The following is a 19,136-nucleotide window of genomic DNA, read 5'->3' as shown; positions in this document are numbered from 1 at the left end:
TCAAACTTGTAGGCCTCGGTAGAGCCGACTGCGCATATGCGTGGCCACAAGAAAAACGCCAGCTTACTTACTGTACACAATAAGTAAGCGGCCATTTTCTTGTGGCGAATGCCCACAGGCCACAAGAAAATGGCTGCTTACAATACCGTGTAAGCAGCCATTTTCTTGTGCCCTGTAGGAATGCGCAGTCTGCTCTGCCTGAGGCCTAGAAGGCTGAAACCTGCATCGGAAGAAGAGGATGAAGATGATGTTGCTGAGGAAGATGGAGGCGGTGCTGGAGAGAGCTCTCTCGCAGCATTGGGGATGCCCCCAGTGCTGTTTGAGTGCTGGGGCCCGCCCCTAGTGCTGCGAGAGAACTCATTTGCATACTGACAAAAACCGGGATTCCTACGGAACGGCGGCGCGTAGAAGACAACGAAAGGTAGGAGAAGAATAGCCTTTCTTAAGGCTATTCCGACGTGTTAATGAGGAAAAAAAAGCGTTTGTATGATAAGAATCCCTTTAAGTAGGTTATGCACATTTCTGCCTCCATATCATGTAATGAACATCTATATGGAGAATTGTCATCTCTAATGATGAGCTTGCTTTCACCCATCCTTCAGGCATTTGCTGTATCCAAGCTGTATGACGCTGTTTTCTGGCTATGTAGCAGGACTTCTCAGTGTTTTCTGCTTCCTGCCCTGATATGAACTTCTTCTGAGTCCAGTGATGAGCCTCACTGCTCTGTTATTCCAGCAATGTGTGACGCTCTTAGAGCTGTTTATACATTCTTGACTCAAGGGAGGTTCAAGAATATGGCGAACGCAATATTCCACTGGCTGGCAGGCTCTTACTATTTCCTCTTAGTGTATTGTGGACTTAAAAATAAACCCATGTTTCACGCCTTATAAGGGGCTTGAGGCAACATTTTGTCATAAACATGTGATCTGTATTTTTTATCTAGGAAACTATTACTAAATGTGCATAACAACTATGAATTACTAGGATGTGCCTTCCAAATGGGAAGAAGTACTCTTGATAAGTTTATCTTTAACCCCTTCCTGACATCCGCCGTACTAGTACGGCGGCTGCATGGTGCGCACACAGAACCTGCGTGCGCACCATGCACTGCGGGTGTCAGCCATAACATAACATACGGCTGACAATGCCCCGTAACACCCGCGGTTGGAATCGGGTCCGATTGCGGGTGTTAACCCATGAGATGCCGGCAGTCAACATGACCGCGGGCATCTCCGGGGTTTCACTATGTTATGGTGCCAATCGGCACCCTCCGCGCCTGTTTCGGGGGGTGCCGGTGTTCGTAGGGGGCAGCTCAGGGTCTGATCAGTGACCCTGGGTCTGCCCCATCACTTACCCCGTCCTCGTACCTGGTTGATCCTACCGTAAAGGAAGCTGACAGCTTCCTCCAGCGCCGCACCTCCCATGAGGCGACCTGAAGCGACCGCTTCAGGCGGCGCTATGCTGGGGCCCCGGGAGAGGGGCTGTCCTGGACTGGCTTAGCGTCACCGTCTCGGCAGCCCAGCACGGGAAGCGAGCGGTGGATTGGGGCGGCCCTGTGGACGCAGCGCTGCTCCAGCGGCCGCCCCTCACGCTTAGCAGAGAACAGATCCTCTTTCTGCCTGCCTCCCTTTTTCATGTCCGCCTCAGACAGCACAAACCCTAGGTTCACCCCTGGCTTCCTCTACACTGCAATACACGTGCAACACGTGTATTGCAGCGTATATCTATTGAAGCAGTGATCAGCCAATCACTGCTTCAATCCCCCATGGGGACAGAAAAAAAAAAGTGAAAAAAAAAAAAGTAAAAATAAAAAAGTTTCAATAAATTTAAAATAAATTATATAAAATAAATATATAAAGCCCCCAAAATCCCTTTTTCCCCATGTAAAATGTTTTATGTAAAATAAAGAAAAATAGAAAAAAATATATTTGGTATCACCGCGTCCATAGTAACCTAAACAATAAAATTAAAACATTATTTAACCCGAACGGCGAACGTCATTAAAAAAAAAAAAAAAAGGTAGAAAACCGCACAAAAAACAGTGATTATTCACCACCTTTCCCTTACAAAATGTTCAATAAAAAGTAATCAAATGGTCAGATGAAAACCAAAATGGTACCAGTAAAAAGCAGAGCTCATCCTGCAAAAAATAAGCCCTCAACCAGCTCTGTCTAGCGAAAAATAAAAACGTTATGCCTTTCAGAAGATGGCGATGCAAAAATAACTGATTTTTTTCTTCCCTAAATTGAATTTTATGCTGCACAAATAGCAACGCATTAAAAAAAAATCATATAAATGAGGCATCGCCGTAACCGTACCGACCCGCAGAATAAAGGTAACATGTTACTTATGCTGTACACTGCACGGGGAAAAAAAAAGAAAAGAAAAATGCTAAAAAGCAATGCCAGAATTGATGTTTCCTTTTACATCCCACCCAGAAAGAGTTAATAAAATGTAGTCAATAAGTTACAGGCACCCCAAAATGGTGGCATTGAAAAGTACATCTAATACCGCAAACACCAAACCCTCATATGGCCACATTGCCAGAAAATAAAAATACAAATCTAGCTTTTACAATGTGAAGATAAAAACCCCAAAAGTCGCCAAATCATTAGGACATAAGTGGCTGCGACTAGAAGGAAATGTGTAAGCTGTGCAAGCGTTTTCAGGGGACACCCCATATTTAGAGCTTATGAGAGGGAAGACACCAGCGCTGATCCCCCAGAATGCTCCTCTTCCCCATCCGTGTCATAGGAGCTAGTGGGAAAATAGAATGGGATTTGGTGTACCCAATTTACTCCGCACAGCTTACACATTCACTTCGGGGTTACTAATGCTCACTACATCACTTGATAAATTCTTTGAGGGGTGCGGTTTTCAAAATGGGGTCACTTTCTAGAGGTTTCCACTGTTTTGACTCCTCATGGGCTTTGTAAATGCGACATGGTTCCTGAAACTGATCGCAGCCAGATCTGCATGTCAGCATTGTCATATGCGCCTCAGTGCCAGAGATATATCCCATCACTGACAGAAGGGTGGGCCTTACAGCTCAGCATCTGTGCTGCCCTGTGAGAAATGCTCCACCTAACTGTACAAGTCTGTGGAAGATTACTGTCAGGGGGGCTTCCTTATAGATGACGCTAGGCTGTAAGGCCCACCCTTCTGACAGTGGAGGGAGAATGTTGCTGAAATTAACATTGATATATCTGGCATCAGAGTGCGTAATGACAAAGCTGACACCGCGCTGAATTCACTGCATTGTTAGCTTTTTTAGCAGTTTCTAATAGTGCAGATGTCAGAAGACTTGAAAAGTCCTCTTTAACCCTTTCCCAACATCCACCATAATAGTACAGCGAATGTCGGGTCTTTATATATGGCTAATAACCTGCACTGATCATGAGCATTAAAGCACCTTGGGCGCTACCCTTTTTTAGATGATTGCCAGCACCTATTGCCATGACACCCGGGTGCCTATTTGTATGTAGCCTGTCATTCAATTGAAGGTATATTGCAGTGCATTGTTAATTACTCCCTCTGGGGTTCAAGTGGTCTAATAAATAAAGTATTGTGACAGGACAAGGGGAAAAGTGGTTGGAGTATACATTTCTCCCTGGTTCCTGTCATAAATGTTCCAAAACCCTGGTTAAAGGTCTGGCTGCTGGAGTAGGAGAATTGGTTGTGTCTCTACTCCATTCAGCCACTTCAGACTTTGGGATGAGCGGGGTTACCGTATATACTCGAGTATAAGCCGACCCGAATATAAGCCAACCCCCTAATTTTACCACAAAAAACTGGGAAAACTTATTGACTCGAGTATAAGCCTAGGGGGGAAATGCAGCAGCTACTGGAAAATTTCAAAAATTAAAATGGCCGAGTTCTTGGGTGCAGTAGTTGCTGGGTTCTGGGGAAGGGGAGGGGGGGTTTTGGTTGTCTGTCTGCCCCTTCCCTGAGCTTGAGGACTAGGGTTTTTTACCCCCACTTGGAATTCAGCCTGGCTGAATATAGAGTATCTGCAGTGCTCTTATTAACCCCTTCCCGACAGAATAGAAGCACTGCAGATACCCTGTATTCAGTAGACCGGGCACTTTCAGACACAGGGAGATCTAATGTGTATGAGTATCACAGTAATTTTTCTACTTTGAGGGCAGGTTCACACAAGCGCCCAATCTCCGTGATGCAGGTTTCCGTTTCCTGCCCAAGAAACATTCATGGGTTTGAAAAGTGTCCGCCGGTGAGCGTCTTCTGCTCTCCGCGGCGAAACTGGTTTTTTTTTAAACCGGACACAGAGTCGGACATGCAGTACTCTGTGTCCGATTTAAAAAAACAAAAAAACAAAAAAGGTTTTGCCGCGGAGAGCATGTCGGGTTTTTCTGTCTGCTTGAAAAGTCGGACATCTTTACATGCGGACAGTGAAGGAAGGGCACGGAGTGCAAAAGAACGCACCCGATCGCCATTTAAATGAATGACAAGTGTCACGGACACAGCTAGTGTCCGCTGCTAATGTCCGTGCGAGATTTTGAGCGGACACTAGGAGCGTACACTACCTGTCGGACACAGATGGTAGTGTGAACGCCCCCTAAGAGTTTTGCACAAATGCAATTTTACGTCAGTTCTGCGCCATTCTGAATTTTTATCCAGCTTCCTCAGCACACAGAATATTAAATAGTACTATCATGAAGAACAATTTGTCCTCATATGTCTCTGTGAAAAGAAAACTAAAAAAGTATTGGGGTTTGGAAGGTGGGGAGTCAAAAAGAAAAATCTAGCGGGAAGGGTTAAATAATTTTTTTAAAGCAGTCTCTTATTCTACATAGTTTTGCCTACATTCTTTGAAGAATTAATAGTTAATACATACATTTTTTGTATCTGCAGGATAAGCATCATGATGCAGCACATGAAATTATTGAAACCATCCGGTAAGTTGTTACTTAAACCAAAAAGCTAAATAAAATGAACAGTTTTATCTATTAATCTTGTCACTGGTAGGGCAATTTACTTGTATATGTATCTTAAGATGATCATATGAGTTGGGTAACAGTCAGTGGACCCACTGTACATGTTTGTATATTAGAGCTGACTGGAAGTTAATGGTGTAGCTTTACTATTTTTTCTTTTTTAATTTAGAAATTAAGGTTAATTTGTAATGTAAGATTTTGGATTAAAGTTGATCATATGAAACAATGTGTTATTAGGAAATAGATAACCAAAAGTCCTGATCACTAGTGTGGGATTTACAGAAACAGACGAGTGCCACTTTGCTGTATAGTTTAATGGGTACCTGAGTTTTCATGAAAAGTTGAAATATGTGCAGTGTCTTAGTAAGCTGTCTGCCCTATGACTATATAAACTGTGATACTTGGTGTCCAATCAGTTATTAATCACATTTTTGCTTCAACACATTCACATTTCTCCTTGACACAGGGGGTGTGTACAATAAGGAGCCGTCTGCCCTCCTCCTTTACCCATTACTACTGGTTTTACATGTAATTCTGCCAGGAGTAACTGTAAAAATGGCAAACAAATATCTAAGAAAAGTCTAAGTGACCATAACATAGGAGATATAGGAACACTGAATTGCAATTATGCATGCAGACATGATGCAGCTAAAAGATTCCTTACTCATAAAAAGAGCAATTTATGAGCACAGTCAGGAAAGATGCTTACTATCTGTAAATAATATCCTGTCTAGAATCTCACTAGCAAACAGAATTAGTTATAAGTATATAGAAGATTTTAATTGTACTGCTATGTTCAAACTAGCATTCAGGGAATACCGTCTGCCTTTCAGCTCAAAATAGGCGGAGAGAAAAGTCCTGAAACCACGGCTTTTCTCTCTACCGATTTCAGTATAAAATCTGCAGAATCCCAGTATTATAGACTTCAGAATATGAAGGTAACCAATTTTTAAGTGGATAGGGTTTCAGGTCCCCGCAAGCAAACTTGAAGGCTGGAAACTGAAACTCTAGTGTGAACCTAGCATTAGCTGTGAGATATGAAAAATGTTCAGTCCAGTGCACAAAGAAAGCTGCTTGCAAACACAGCTTTTATTACTATTCAAATTAGCTAAGAGTGCATGGGGGATGTTCTGGGGTGGCTTCAATTTATAGTGTACAGTGATGATTACTGCACTATACAATATAATGCATACCGTATTTTTCGGACTATAAGACGCACTTTTTTTCCCCCAAATTTGGGGGGAAAAGAAGGGTGCGTCTTATAGTCCGAATGTGGCGCCTGGCTTCCGCTGTACTAGAGAGACGGATGCCGGCAAGGGATAGACGCCGGGGCCTGAGACATCGCTGCGCTCCTCTGCCCTGCATGAAGCCAGCAGCGGCAGGAGTGATGCTATTCCGCTCCTCCGTCCCCCCGCCGCTGGCTTCATGCAGGACAGTGGAGCGCAGCGATGTCTCAGGCCCGGTACCTGTGCCAGCGTCTATCCCTCCCCGGCATCCGCCTCTCTAGTACAGCGGATGCCGGGTCAGTATCGGCGGCCCCTTCTCCCCTGGGGCCGGTCCCCACCGGCCCCGTACCTGTGAAGTTGCAGGCCGGCTCCTGCGCGGCGATATCGCAGGAGCCGACCTGTTCAGGTGACAGCCGGGAGCCTAATGAGGCTCCCAGGCCTGTCACTGCTATATATTAGTATTGCGGCTGGTCTCTATGACCAGCCGTAATACTAATGCACAGAATGGTCTATTAATTGCAATGAAGTGACCGCAGGTTCAAGCCCCCGGGGGGGAATAAAATAGTAAAAAAAAAAAAAGCTTTAAAAATATAAATAAAAGTTCTAAATCACCTCCTGTCCCTAGAAAAAAAAAAAAAAAAAAAAAAAAAAAAAAATATATATATATATATATATATATATATATATATATATATATATCTATATCTCCTAAACCACCGGGTTTTTTTTCAATACAAGGTGATCTAAGCAATAGATATTCCCCAAAATGGTATAACTAAAAAGTACAGCTGGCCCCGCAAAAAAAACACTCTATGCATCCCCGTACAGCTGCAGGGTCACCTGTCAATGTGGCCTTGCAGCTGTTGCAAAACTACAACTCCCATATATTAAATATTTTACCATTTTTTGCTTCAAAATTTTTTTTTCCCTATTTTCCTCCTCTAAAACCTAGGTGCGTCTTATAGTCCGAAAAATACGGTATTTATTGACCCTCATACAACATACTGCCCACTCAGAGGCATATCAAACAATGAAATGCTCTTGCAGTTGCCTTATACAATATAATGCCCCTTGGTGGCTCATCACAGTCAAATGACCCTGCAATGGCCCCATATAATATCATTTCATCCCAGTACATCATCACTCATTAAAGAGGACCTTTCACTGCCAATCCAATGATTCTATACCTGAAAAATCATTTCATTTATTTCATGTGTCTAATATGCTACCTAAGTACTCTACTGTCAGGTGGGCGGTGACAGACAAAAGCAAGAAAGGGGGAATGATTTAGAAGTAGTAGCGTCAGAACTCCAAATCCCACCCCTTGCCTGCTCCTGCCTGATACAGCACTTCATGCAGCACCTAAATAGCATATCAGACACTGAAAGTAATACCAGTTATTGCTTGTTAATGGTGGAGCTACAGAAAAAAATTCCAACTGTTTCAGAATCAATGATGCAAAAGCTGGACTTGACAAAGGTGGTGAAAGGTCCTCTTTATGCTCCCCATCAGATGCTATAACAGATATATTTGAAATAACAGGAATTCTGGATTGAGTTGGCATGTCTGTATATACTGTATGTCATTCATGTTCTTGGGCTGTTTGAGAGATACTGTTATGCAGCAGATTCTCCTCTACTTACTGTGTGCAGTGTATGAGTGCTAGTTTCCACCCACTGCTTCAGAGAGGACTGCAATTTCCAGTTACAGCATGCAGAGGAGAAAAGTGCTAAAAACTGCAGAACACGTGTTCATCTCTGTGGCTCCACAAGGAGGGTATCAATGACTGGCTATGAATAACTTTACAGTTAGCCTTCTTCATCATTATTGTGTAGCCTAATGAACCAGACCATTTAAAGGCTTAGGAAAGCTTTTCAGGTGTTGTGTTGTTTAGAGTGAGACACTGTGAGTTGACAATATAAAACTTTTTCACAATATTCAGATTTTCCGAAATGGTAACTTTTAGGTTTTTATTAGCTGTAAGGGGGCATTCACACTACCGTCGATGTCCGACTGGTAGTGTCCGCTCCTAGTATCCGCTCAAAATCTGTCACGGACATTAGGAGCGAACACTAGCTGTGTCCGTGACACCTGTCATTTATTTCAATGGGCATCGGGTGCGTTCTTTTGCACTCCGTGCCCTTCCTTCCCTGCATGCAGGGTTCTTCTGTCCGCTTGAGAAGTCAGACATCTTCACTTGCGGACAGGGAAGGACGGGCACGGAGTGCAAAAGAACGCACCCGATACCCATTGAAATAAATGACAGGTGTCACGGACACAGCTAGTGTCCGCTCCTAATGTCCGTGACAGATTTTGAGCGGACACTACCTGTCGGACACCGACGGTAGTGTGAACGCTCTCTAAGCCATAATCGTCAATAGTCAAAGAAATAAACTCTTTTAATAGATCACGCTGTGTGAAATGAACCTATAAAATAAGTATACTTTTTGAATTGAATTGCTGAAATTAACTTTTCAAAAATAGATTCTAAATGATTGAAATGCAATATGTAAGCGATATAATGACCAGAAGTAGTGTTACTCCCGATGTACACTGACATAGCAACTTAAACTGAAAAGTTAACTGACACTGGTATGCATTAAAAGGGAGTCTGTCACCAAGGATGAGCACATATGCATAAACACATTGCTAGATAGATTAGGATAACCTGAATGTAATGTATTTTTTTATTTGCCAATCTGGGCCGCCAAATATGCAAATGAGCAGCAGTCTGGAGCACGGAGTGTATCTGGTGCTCCATACTGCTTCCACCTGCTGCATTATGATTGGTAACCTGGTCAGTGATGTGCAACAGTGACTGGGCCAGGCAGAGTTATCTCGCTTGGCTCTGTATTCTCACATTTCTCATTTAGCAGCGGCCAGTCATAACGAAATGAAATGGGATGCGGGGGTGGGGTAGATAATCTATCAAGCTGTAAGTTTACTTATGTGTGCTCATCCCTGGTGGCATGCTCCCTTTAACCACTTTACAGAGTATATGGGGTATTTAACTATAGTGCCCAGGTCTCTGTTATATGTATAGTGCTTGCACTGATTGTGAGTGTTAACTCCCCCAGCTGATTGTGGTACTATTGTATTGGGAACCCAATGGGCAGTGCCATTTTGGAGAGAAACTCCGGCCCCCAGAACAATCTATCTCAGGCCTGTCTGCTATTCATTTCTATTGTAGGTTACTCCATGCAGCCTACAATAGGAGTTCTGGTATTTTACAATGCATCATGAGAGTAATCCGACCCTAAGAGCTCTAAAAGTATATGTTTAAAAAAATATATAAAATCATTCCGCTTTCCCTAGAACTCATATAAAAGTGTGTGTATGTGTGTGTATGATATATATATATATATATATATATATATATATATATATATATATATATATATAGTGTGTGTGTGAAACACAGACATTAGGTATTCCTGTCCAAAAATGCCCAGTCTACAAATTTATAAAAGTATTTTTCCAATATAGTGAACATCGTAGGAGGAAAAAGAATAATCAAAAGACTCAAACTGCCATTTTTTTTTTTGCTGTTTTGACTCTGATTAAAAATGTCAAAATAATTCTTTGATGAAAGCAATAGACTTTCCCCAAAATGGTATAAATAAAGAGTACATCTGACCCTGAAAGAAAAGATGCTATAGGCATACCTGTATACGGAAATATAGAGCTACAGGTGTCAGAATATGGCAACTTCAAGAATTTATTTATTTTTTTTATAAATAGTCTTGGATTTTTCTTAAAGAGGACCTTTCACCACTTTTGGGCACATGCAGTGTTATATACTGCTGGAAAGCTGACAGTGCGCTGAATTCAGCGCACTGTCGGCTTTCCCGATCTGTGTCCGCTGTAAAGAGCTTACGGTGCCGGTACCGTAGTGCTCTATGGTCAGAAGGGCGTTTCTGACCATTAGCCAGGAACGTCCTTCTGCCTCGCGGCACCTATCGCGCTGTACTGTGGAGCGGAGAGGAACGCCCCCTCCCTCTCCTGATAATGCTCGTCTATGGACGAGCTGTGTGAGCAGAGGGAAGGGGCGTTCCTCTCTGCTCCACAGCACAGCGCGATTGGCGCCGCGGGGCAGAAGGACGTTCCTGGCTAATGGTCAGAAACACCCTTCTGACCATAGAGCACTACGGTACCGGCACCGTAAGCTCTTTACAGCGGGCACAGATCGGGAAAGCCGACAGTGCGCTGAATTCAGCGCACTGTCAGCTTTCCAGCAGTATATAACACTGCATGTTCCCAAAAGTGGTGAAAGGTCCTCTTTAAGGGGGTTAAAATGTAAAAACAAAACTGTGTAAATTTGGTATTGTTGGAATCGTACCAAACCATAGAATACAGATGACATGTCATTGACTGCAAAGAGAACGCTGTAAAAACAAAACCCGTAAGAATTTTGCCTATATTTATTCATTTTCCGGATTCACAATTCGTCTTAGGGAATTTGAAATGGTACCAATACAAAGTACAATATGTCCCGCAAACATTAAGTCTCCATATGGCTCTGTGAACAATAAAATTAAGTTATGGGGTTTGGAAGGCAGGAAGTCAAAAACGAAAATCAAAAAATGCCTGTGGTGGAAAGGCATTAAAGAAAAATTGTGATCAAAAGTAAAAAAAAATTTTTTTTTTCTTTTCACCTGTTCTAAATATGATGTTTGGTGGATCATTGCCTACCAACTGCCTAAGTCTTTCTCTACTTGAATCTCTGGGTATGTGGGTTAACCGGTTAAGGACCGCTGGCCGTAAATGTACGGCCAGCAGTCCTGGTCTCTAAGACCAGCCGATAGTAAATTTACGGCCGGTCTTCAGAGACTCACTAGGCAGGGGGTGGGGCGGGGGGAGGGCAGGGGTTAAGTGTTACTAACACCTAACCACCCCCTCAACAACGTTCAGTCGGACTCAGTTCCGACTGAACGTTTTAACCCTTTCGATCGTGCCATGAAACATCACGGCACGATCGAAAGGGATCCGCCGCAGATTGAAGCTGATCGGCACCCCCCGCGGCGAGATCGGGGGGTGCCGATGTCAGTAAAAGGTAGTCTGGGGTCTGGCCAGTGACCCCAGACTACCGGAGCCCCCACATACCTGGTTGATCCTGCCGACCGATGGAGGAAGTGAGCGATGTGTCTCACTTCCTCTGCAGCTTGCAGGACACGAGCAGGCTCATGTCCTGCTCGTGTCCTGCAAGCTACTATACAGAATCAGTTGATGCTTTCATCAAAGCATCAACTGATTCAAGTGTCCTAAAGGGACACATGAAAAAGTAAAAAAAAAAAAAAAAAAGTTAAAAAAAAATAGTGTATGAAAAAAGTAATAAAGTTATAAAGCCCAAAAATCCCTTTTTCTCTATACAAAATGAATTATATAAAAAAGTACTAAAAATTAATAAAAACAATGCATATTTGGTATCGCCACGTCCGTAACAACCTGTACAATAAAAGTGAAATAATATTTAATGTATACGGTGTACATCTGAAAAAAAAAAAAAAACGGAAAAAACCCGCCGGAAGTAATGATTTTTCACCATATCACCTTACAAAATATGCTATAAAAAGTGATCAAAAAATCATATGCACCCCACAATAGTACCAATAAAAAGCGCAGGTTGTCCCGCAAAAAATAAGCCCTCAACCAACACTGTCAACCGAAAAATAAAAATGTTACGCCTCTCAGAAGATGGCGATGCAAAAATCACTGATTTATGTCCCCAAATGTGTTTTTGTTCTGCAGAATTAGTATCGCATAAAAAAATACTATAAATGAGGTATCGCCGTAACCGTACCGACCCGCAGAATAAAGGCTACATGTTACTTATACTGTACGCTGCATGGCGCAAAATTTAAAGGGTACAACTCAATGCCAGGATTGATTTTTTTTTTATATTTTTTTTTTAAATCCAGCAAGAAAGAGTTAATAAAATGTATTCAGTATGTTGTAGGCACCCAAAAATGGTGTCATTACAAAATACATCACATCCCGCAAACAACAAGCCCTTATATGGCCGCGTCACCAAAAGAATAAAGAAAATATAGCATCTAGCAATGTGAAGACAAAATCACGCAAAATCGCCAAATCATTAGAATACAACTGGCGGCGTCAGGAAGGGAATATATAAGCGGTGTGAGCGAATATCAGTGGACACCCCAGATTTACAGCTTATGAGGGAACAGACACCAGAAGTGACCCCCAAAGTGACCCCCAGAGTGACTCCCCCAATCATAGGAGCTACTGGGACATAGTAGGGAATTTGGTGTCCCCAATGTCCTCCACACAGCTTATATATTCCCTCTTCGCCATCCGCTGTGCAGTCACGTCTGGGATACTAATACTCACTACACCCCCTGATAAATTCTTTGAGGGGTGCAGTTTTCAAAATGGGGTCACTCCTTTGGGGAATCCACTTTTCTGGTACCTTACAGGCTCTACAAACATGACATGGCGTCCAGATACCAAACATCTGAATCTGTACTCCAAAAGCCTCATCGCGCTCCTTCCCTTCTGCGCCCTGCTGTGTGCCCAAACTGCAGTTTATGACACGTTTGACACATGTATGACACTGGTGTACCCGGGATAATGGACGTAATGTCATATGTGGGAATAAACTGATATTAGGGCACAGCCGGACACAGAAGGGAAGAAGGGTTATTGGGTTTTTGGAGCCCAGACGGTTTGGTTTTTGGATGCCATGACACCTTTGCAGAGCTGAAACGCCAGTAAAGTGGAATCGCCTGATATGTGACCTTATTTTGGAAACTACACCCCTGAAGGATTTATCCAGGGGTACAGAGAGCATTTTTAGCCCCCAAGTTTTGCTATAACTTATTATCCATAAATGAATACGCAGATGATTGTGAGAACTGAAAATGACCATTTTTCCAGGAATCCGTCATTTCAGTGCGTAATATGTTGTGCCCGCCTTGTATCAGAGATGAACTCTCTGAAAGCTGTTGTGCCCGGGATACCACCCGCTTACCAGTTTTTGGAGTGTCTCTGCTGACATAAGTCGGGCACAACATATCGGGTACTGAAATGGCGAATCTCTGGAAATTTTTCATTTTTAACTTCTCATTATCAGTTGCGATTTCATTTCTGGAAACTAAATAAATGCAACACTCAAGGGTTAAAAATTCTCGCTACGCCATTTGATAAATCCCATCAGTGGGCTAGTGTCCAAAATAGGGTGACATGTCTGCAGATTCCACTTTATTGACAATTCAGGGGCTTTGCAAAAGTGACGTCCAAAAACCAAACTGTGCTCCAGAAACCAAAATAGCGCTCCTTCCCTTCTGCGCCCTGCTGTGTGCCCAAACTACAGTTTATGCAACATGTATGACACTGTTGTACCCGGGATAACGTACGTAATGTCATATGTGAGTATAAACTGATATTAGGGCACAGACGGACACAGAAGGGTTATTGGGTTTTTTGGAGCACAGATGGTTTGGTTTTTGGATGCCATGACACTTTTGCAGAGACCCTAAACTTGCCCCTACAAAATGGGGTTTACAGTTACCTCCAGGTCTCTTCAAAAGGAACATGGCCCCCAGAAAGTCCCTCTAAATCTGTACCCCAAAAGCTAAAAAGCGCAGTGCTCCTTCCCTTCTGAGCCCTGCTGTGTGCCCAAGCAGCAGTTTACACCCACATATATCATTTTTTGCCCCTCGGGATGGCCCCTTAATAGTTTTAGGAGTGCAGGTCTCTGACAACACAAAGTGGGTGCAACGTATTGGGCACCGAAATGGCATATTTCTTTCAAAATTTCAATTTTCATTTTGGACATTCATTTTTTGGAAGCATTTTAGGCACAAAATGATAATACCCCTTGATTCATTCCTTGACAGGTGTAGTTTATAAAATGGGGTCACTTTTGAGGGGTTTCCATTGTATTGATACTTTAGGGGCTCTGCAAATGCGACATGGCACGAGAAAACTATTCCAGCCACATCTGCCCTCCAAAATCCAAATAGCGCTCTTTCCATTCTGAGCCCCATCATGTACCCATACAGCAGATTATGGCCACATATGGGGTATTGCCGTGTTCAGGAGAAATTGTGTAACAAACTGTGGGGGGCTTTTAATTCTTTAACTACTTGCAAAATTAAAAATATGGCGCTAAATGGACGATACATTGTGGAAAAAAAAGTAATTTTTCATTTTTACGTCCCAATGTTAATAAAATCTGTGAAACAGCTGTGAGGCCAAAATGCTCACCAAACCCCTAGATAAATTCTATGAGGGGTGTAGTTTCCAAAATGGGGTCACTTTTAGGGGGTTTCCACTATATTGATACTTTAGGGGCTCTGCAAATGCGACATGGGACTTGAAAAATATTCCAGCAAAATCTGTCCTTCAAAAGCCAAATAGCCCTCTTTCCATTCTGAGCCCCGCCATGGTCCCATACAGCAGATTATGGCCACATATGGGGCATTTCTGTGTTCAGGAGAAATTGTTTAACGAACTTTATGGAGCTTTTTCCCCTTTATCCTCTTGTGAAAATGAAAAATGTGGGGCTAAATTGACAGTTTATTGGAAAAAAAAGTAATTTTTCATTTTCATGTCCCAATGTTAATAAAATCTGTGAAACAGTTGTAGGGTCAAAATGCTCACTCTACCCTTTGATATGTTCTGTGGGGGGTGTAATTTCCCAAATGGGGTCACTTTTAGGGGGTTTCCACTGTATTGGTCCTCTAGGGGCTCTGCTAATGCGACATGGCACCTAAAATTATTCCAGCAAAATCTGCCATCCAAAAGCCAAATAGCACTCTTTCCATTCCAAGCCCCGCCATGTCCCCATACAGCAGAATATGGCCACACATGGGGTATTGCCGTGTTCAGGAGAAATTGTTTAACAAACTGTGGGGGGCTTTTTCTCCTTTAACCCCTTGTGAAAATTAAAACTTTGGGGATAAAGTGACATTTTAGTAATTTTTCATTTACACATCCCAATGTTAGTAAAATCTGTGAAACAACTGTAGGGTCAAAATGCTGACTATACCCCTTGATGAATTCTGTGAGGGGTGTAGATTCTAAAATGGGGTCACTTTTGGAGGGTTTCCATTGTTTTGGTACTCTAGGGGCTCTGCAAATGAGGCATGATGCCTGAAAATTATTCCAGCAAAATCTGCTGTTCACACCCCCAGTGTCGCTCCTTCCCTTCCATGCACTGCCGTGTACCCAAAAAATCAGTTTACGCCCACATGTGGGGTATTTCTGTGTACGGGAGAAATTGCATAACAAAATGTGAGATGCATTTTCTCCTTTAACCCTTTGTGAATGTGTTAATTTTAGGTCTAAATGAATGTATTAATGAAAAAAAATGAAATGTCTAAATTTCACTTCCATATTATGTTTATTCTTATGAAAAACTTAAAGGGTTAACAAACATCCCAAATGCTGTTTTGAATAATTTGAGGGGTGTAGTTTTGAAAATGGGGTGATTTATGGGGGTTCTATTATACAGGCCTTTATAATTCCTTACAGAACTGAAGCGGTCCCTAAAAAATTGGTTTGGAGAATTTTCTAGCAAATCTAGAAAATCGCTGTTACACTTGTAAGCCTTGTAACGTCCAAAATAAATAAAAAGACAATCAAAAGATGATGCCGATATAAAGCAGAGATATGGGAGATAATATTTATTCATGTATTTGGGTGGTATGACTATCTGCCTGAAAAGCAGAGAATTTCACATTTTGAAAATTGCAATTTTTTCCAAATTTCCATCAAATTTCCTAGTTTTTTTTATAAATAAATACAAAAATATTGATTAATATTTACCACTAACATGAAGTATAATGTGTTACGAAAAAAACAGTCTCAAATTCATTTGTGTAAGTTAAAGCGTCTCAAAGTTATTGCCATTTAAAGTGACACATGTCAGTTTTGAAAAAAAAGGCCTGGTCTTTAACATACTTTTGGGCCTGGTCCTTAACCGGTTAATCATTGCTTAGACTGTTCCACCCAGACTCCTTACAGGGTACAACACTGGAAATTTGACCTTTCTAACTGTATATTTATAGTCTTTTAGCTTATTTCGGAGAAAATAAAGGGGAGGAGCGTTTAAAATGATGGCAAGTTGTTTTCCCTAGGGTGCTGCATTAATAGACAAATAGTTGTCACTGTCTACAAATTACAATGGTTTATTTTTTTCTCTCCACTTGCTCTGCTAGGTGGGTATGTGAGGAGATCCCAGATCTGAAGCTGGCCATGGAGAACTATGTTCTTATAGACTATGACACAAAAAGGTCAGTTATCTTATGCATATGGTTTTTAATTTTGGGCTGTTTATTGATTTACTCAATTTCTCAATTACTCATATCAATAATGTTTTTACACTGTTAGGCTGAATTGATAAGTGTCAGATTGGTTGCAGACATTTCTCTGCCTGTTTCTTGTGAATTGGGTGATGTTGGCAGCAAGCACATGTATTTCTGAGAGCCCCATTTGGAAGAATAAGAGCACTGCACAAACAAATCTGTGGTGTATGAATTTACTCTTTGGGAACATTTACTTTATCCTAGGAGAAGCTGTTAATACAGTGAAACACATGTTGGCCATTTGGGGTGTGTGCAGGAAGGGGACAGTATACACACTACATCACCATTAATATACTTAGAAAAGCCAATACTTTGTAGACTGCTTCCCACCTTCATAGTGCTGTTTTGTGCACATATTATCAAGACTTCCGCTTAAGTGTTTCCCTCTACCCTTCAAGGCTGAGCAGTATTCTGATCTAGCCTCAGAGCCATAGGGCAGCATGTAATAGTAGGCTATGGATATTACTATACACTGCAGTACATAAGTATTGCTTTGTACTGTATGAGTAATCAGACTCCATTGGGGGTCTGAAAGTGAGAGTTAAAAAACAAAACAAAAAAAACTTCAAATCCTCCCCCACCTTCTTTCCAATAAACAAAATGTGTGTGTGTATATATATATATATATATATATATATATATATACACACACACACACACCGTGTCTATGACCAGCCACAATAGTAATGTATAGAATCTCCCATAAAATATTGAAAAAAAAAAAAAAAAAAGCTTTAAAAAAATAAAATAAATAAAAGTTCTAAATCTCTCCTTTCCCTAGAATACATATAAAAATTGAAAATTACTGTGAAACACACACATTACGTATCCCTGTGTCTGAAAGGGACCGGGCTACTGAATATAGGGTATCTGCAGTGCTCCTGTTCCGTCGGGAAGGGGTTAATAGGAGCATCGCAGATACCCTATATTCAGCCAGGCTGAATTCCAAGTGGGGGAAAAAAACAGTCCTCAAGGCAATAAGTTTTCCCAGTTTTTTGTGGTAAAATTAGGGGGGTCGGCTTATACTCGAGTGTATACGGTATATTATAAAGTATCAAAATACATACCAATCACATTACAAATACTATATAATTTTGTATCCCCATGATCATACTGACTCACTGAATAAAGGTTATTGAATGGTGCCATTAGAAAGTACAGTTTCCCGAAACATTTACCATCATGAAAACAAAATTATGGCTCTTGGAATGTGGGGAGGGAAAACCAGAATTGCCAAAACAAAAATTGGCTTATTCATGAAGGGCTTAAGGTTTAAAAACACACACACACACACATTTTATTGATTCTTACCTGCCTACCTCTGGTTCTCTGCATCTCTTTGCAATAATACTGAGTTGACAAATACAATCCCATAAATAGAATAAAACCCCTTAGATGCCATAAAAGAAAATGAAGATAACTGAATCTTTCAGTTTAGCATTGTTCATAAGATTGAAAAGTATTCATTTTGTTTTCCGGACATCTCATCCATCACTAAACATGCAGTTTGTTTGTTTTTTGTTTTTTTAACGTCACTCTTTGGTGTAGAACAGGGCAGCACTTTATATTGTGCCTGGTTACTATAATAAGCAATAACCTAAAACTACCTGCCTAGTATTTTGTTGGTCTCTGGAACCTCAGGGTCCTTTACACCAGGGATCTGCTGCTGATCTGCCTCCCAGTGTATTCAGTGGGGGTCAGAGATGGAAGCAAGATGCTGAAAAAGACGAGTCCTGCTTGATCTTGCCGCAGACTACACAACTGATACGACCATAACATCCGAACTTACACCCAAAAGCTGAAAATGAGTACAGGCGGTTGACAGACACACACAAAACACTGGAGGAATATTCAGATATACACCAGGCTTTTTGTTTTGGTGGCAGTTCCACAGACTTACACACCTGAAAAAGTCTGGACCCATGTTAAACTACCCAACAGGAGTGATTTTAAAGAATTTTTGAGGTCAAGGACACCTGCCGACAAGAAATAGCTGCTGTTCTTAGTGGGGCAGCTGGAAGATTCAGGTCACCTTTCAAGTCATTACACTCTGGGATCTTCAAAGTCTAAACATCAAGTTTGAGTTCCTGAGTCACTAAGAGAGGAAGATGTATGTGGTCTCCTTCAGCAACTCTAATTCGTTTCTTTGCCAGTCCTCTAATAACCTATTACGGCTAGGTCATACCCATAGTGCCATCTGGGCACAGAAGGAAATCTTCGAAAGATTATAAGCTATATTATATGCTATGTGACAGGGCTCAAAGAGGAATTAAGGCCCCAAATCTCTGCTACATTGAATTCAGAAGCTGCCAATTACAGCTTTTCCTAGATTTATTCGGGATCACCCAACAACAATGGAGGACATTAAAACACTTGTTTATACTTCAAGCTCAGGGAGTTCCTTCTCGCTGTGGCTTCCCCTTTACCTATCTGCTAGTTAGAGTGGAAAACCACCACATTTAAAGGGGTTGTCCCATCACAAGGATCCTATCTATACTGCTTGTTAATGTGAATGTAACACTTTTTCTAAATACACTGCTTCAGCAAAACTGCTTTGTTTGTCCACTATATCACTTTATTCAATTCTTTGTGGCCACAGCCCTGACTTAGCTGCTCATGAGTCA

General features: G+C 41.7%; 1 protein-coding gene across 1 annotated transcript in view; it reads left to right on the top strand.

Moving 5' to 3' along the window:
- DOT1L (DOT1 like histone lysine methyltransferase) overlaps window positions 1-19,136 on the top strand; it is a 97,563-nt gene that overhangs the window by 19,530 nt on the left and 58,897 nt on the right. The window contains exons 2-3 of the mRNA XM_075281985.1: window positions 4,873-4,916; window positions 16,366-16,440. Coding sequence (XP_075138086.1) covers window positions 4,873-4,916; window positions 16,366-16,440 — 119 coding nt within the window. The remainder of the gene's footprint in view (window positions 1-4,872; window positions 4,917-16,365; window positions 16,441-19,136) is intronic.

This window comes from Leptodactylus fuscus, chromosome 1 (genome assembly GCF_031893055.1).
Source record: "Leptodactylus fuscus isolate aLepFus1 chromosome 1, aLepFus1.hap2, whole genome shotgun sequence".
Classification (NCBI taxonomy): Eukaryota; Metazoa; Chordata; class Amphibia; order Anura; family Leptodactylidae; genus Leptodactylus; species Leptodactylus fuscus.
The sequence above is the reverse complement of the archived record's forward strand: the minus strand, read 5'-3'. Positions and strand labels throughout refer to the sequence as shown.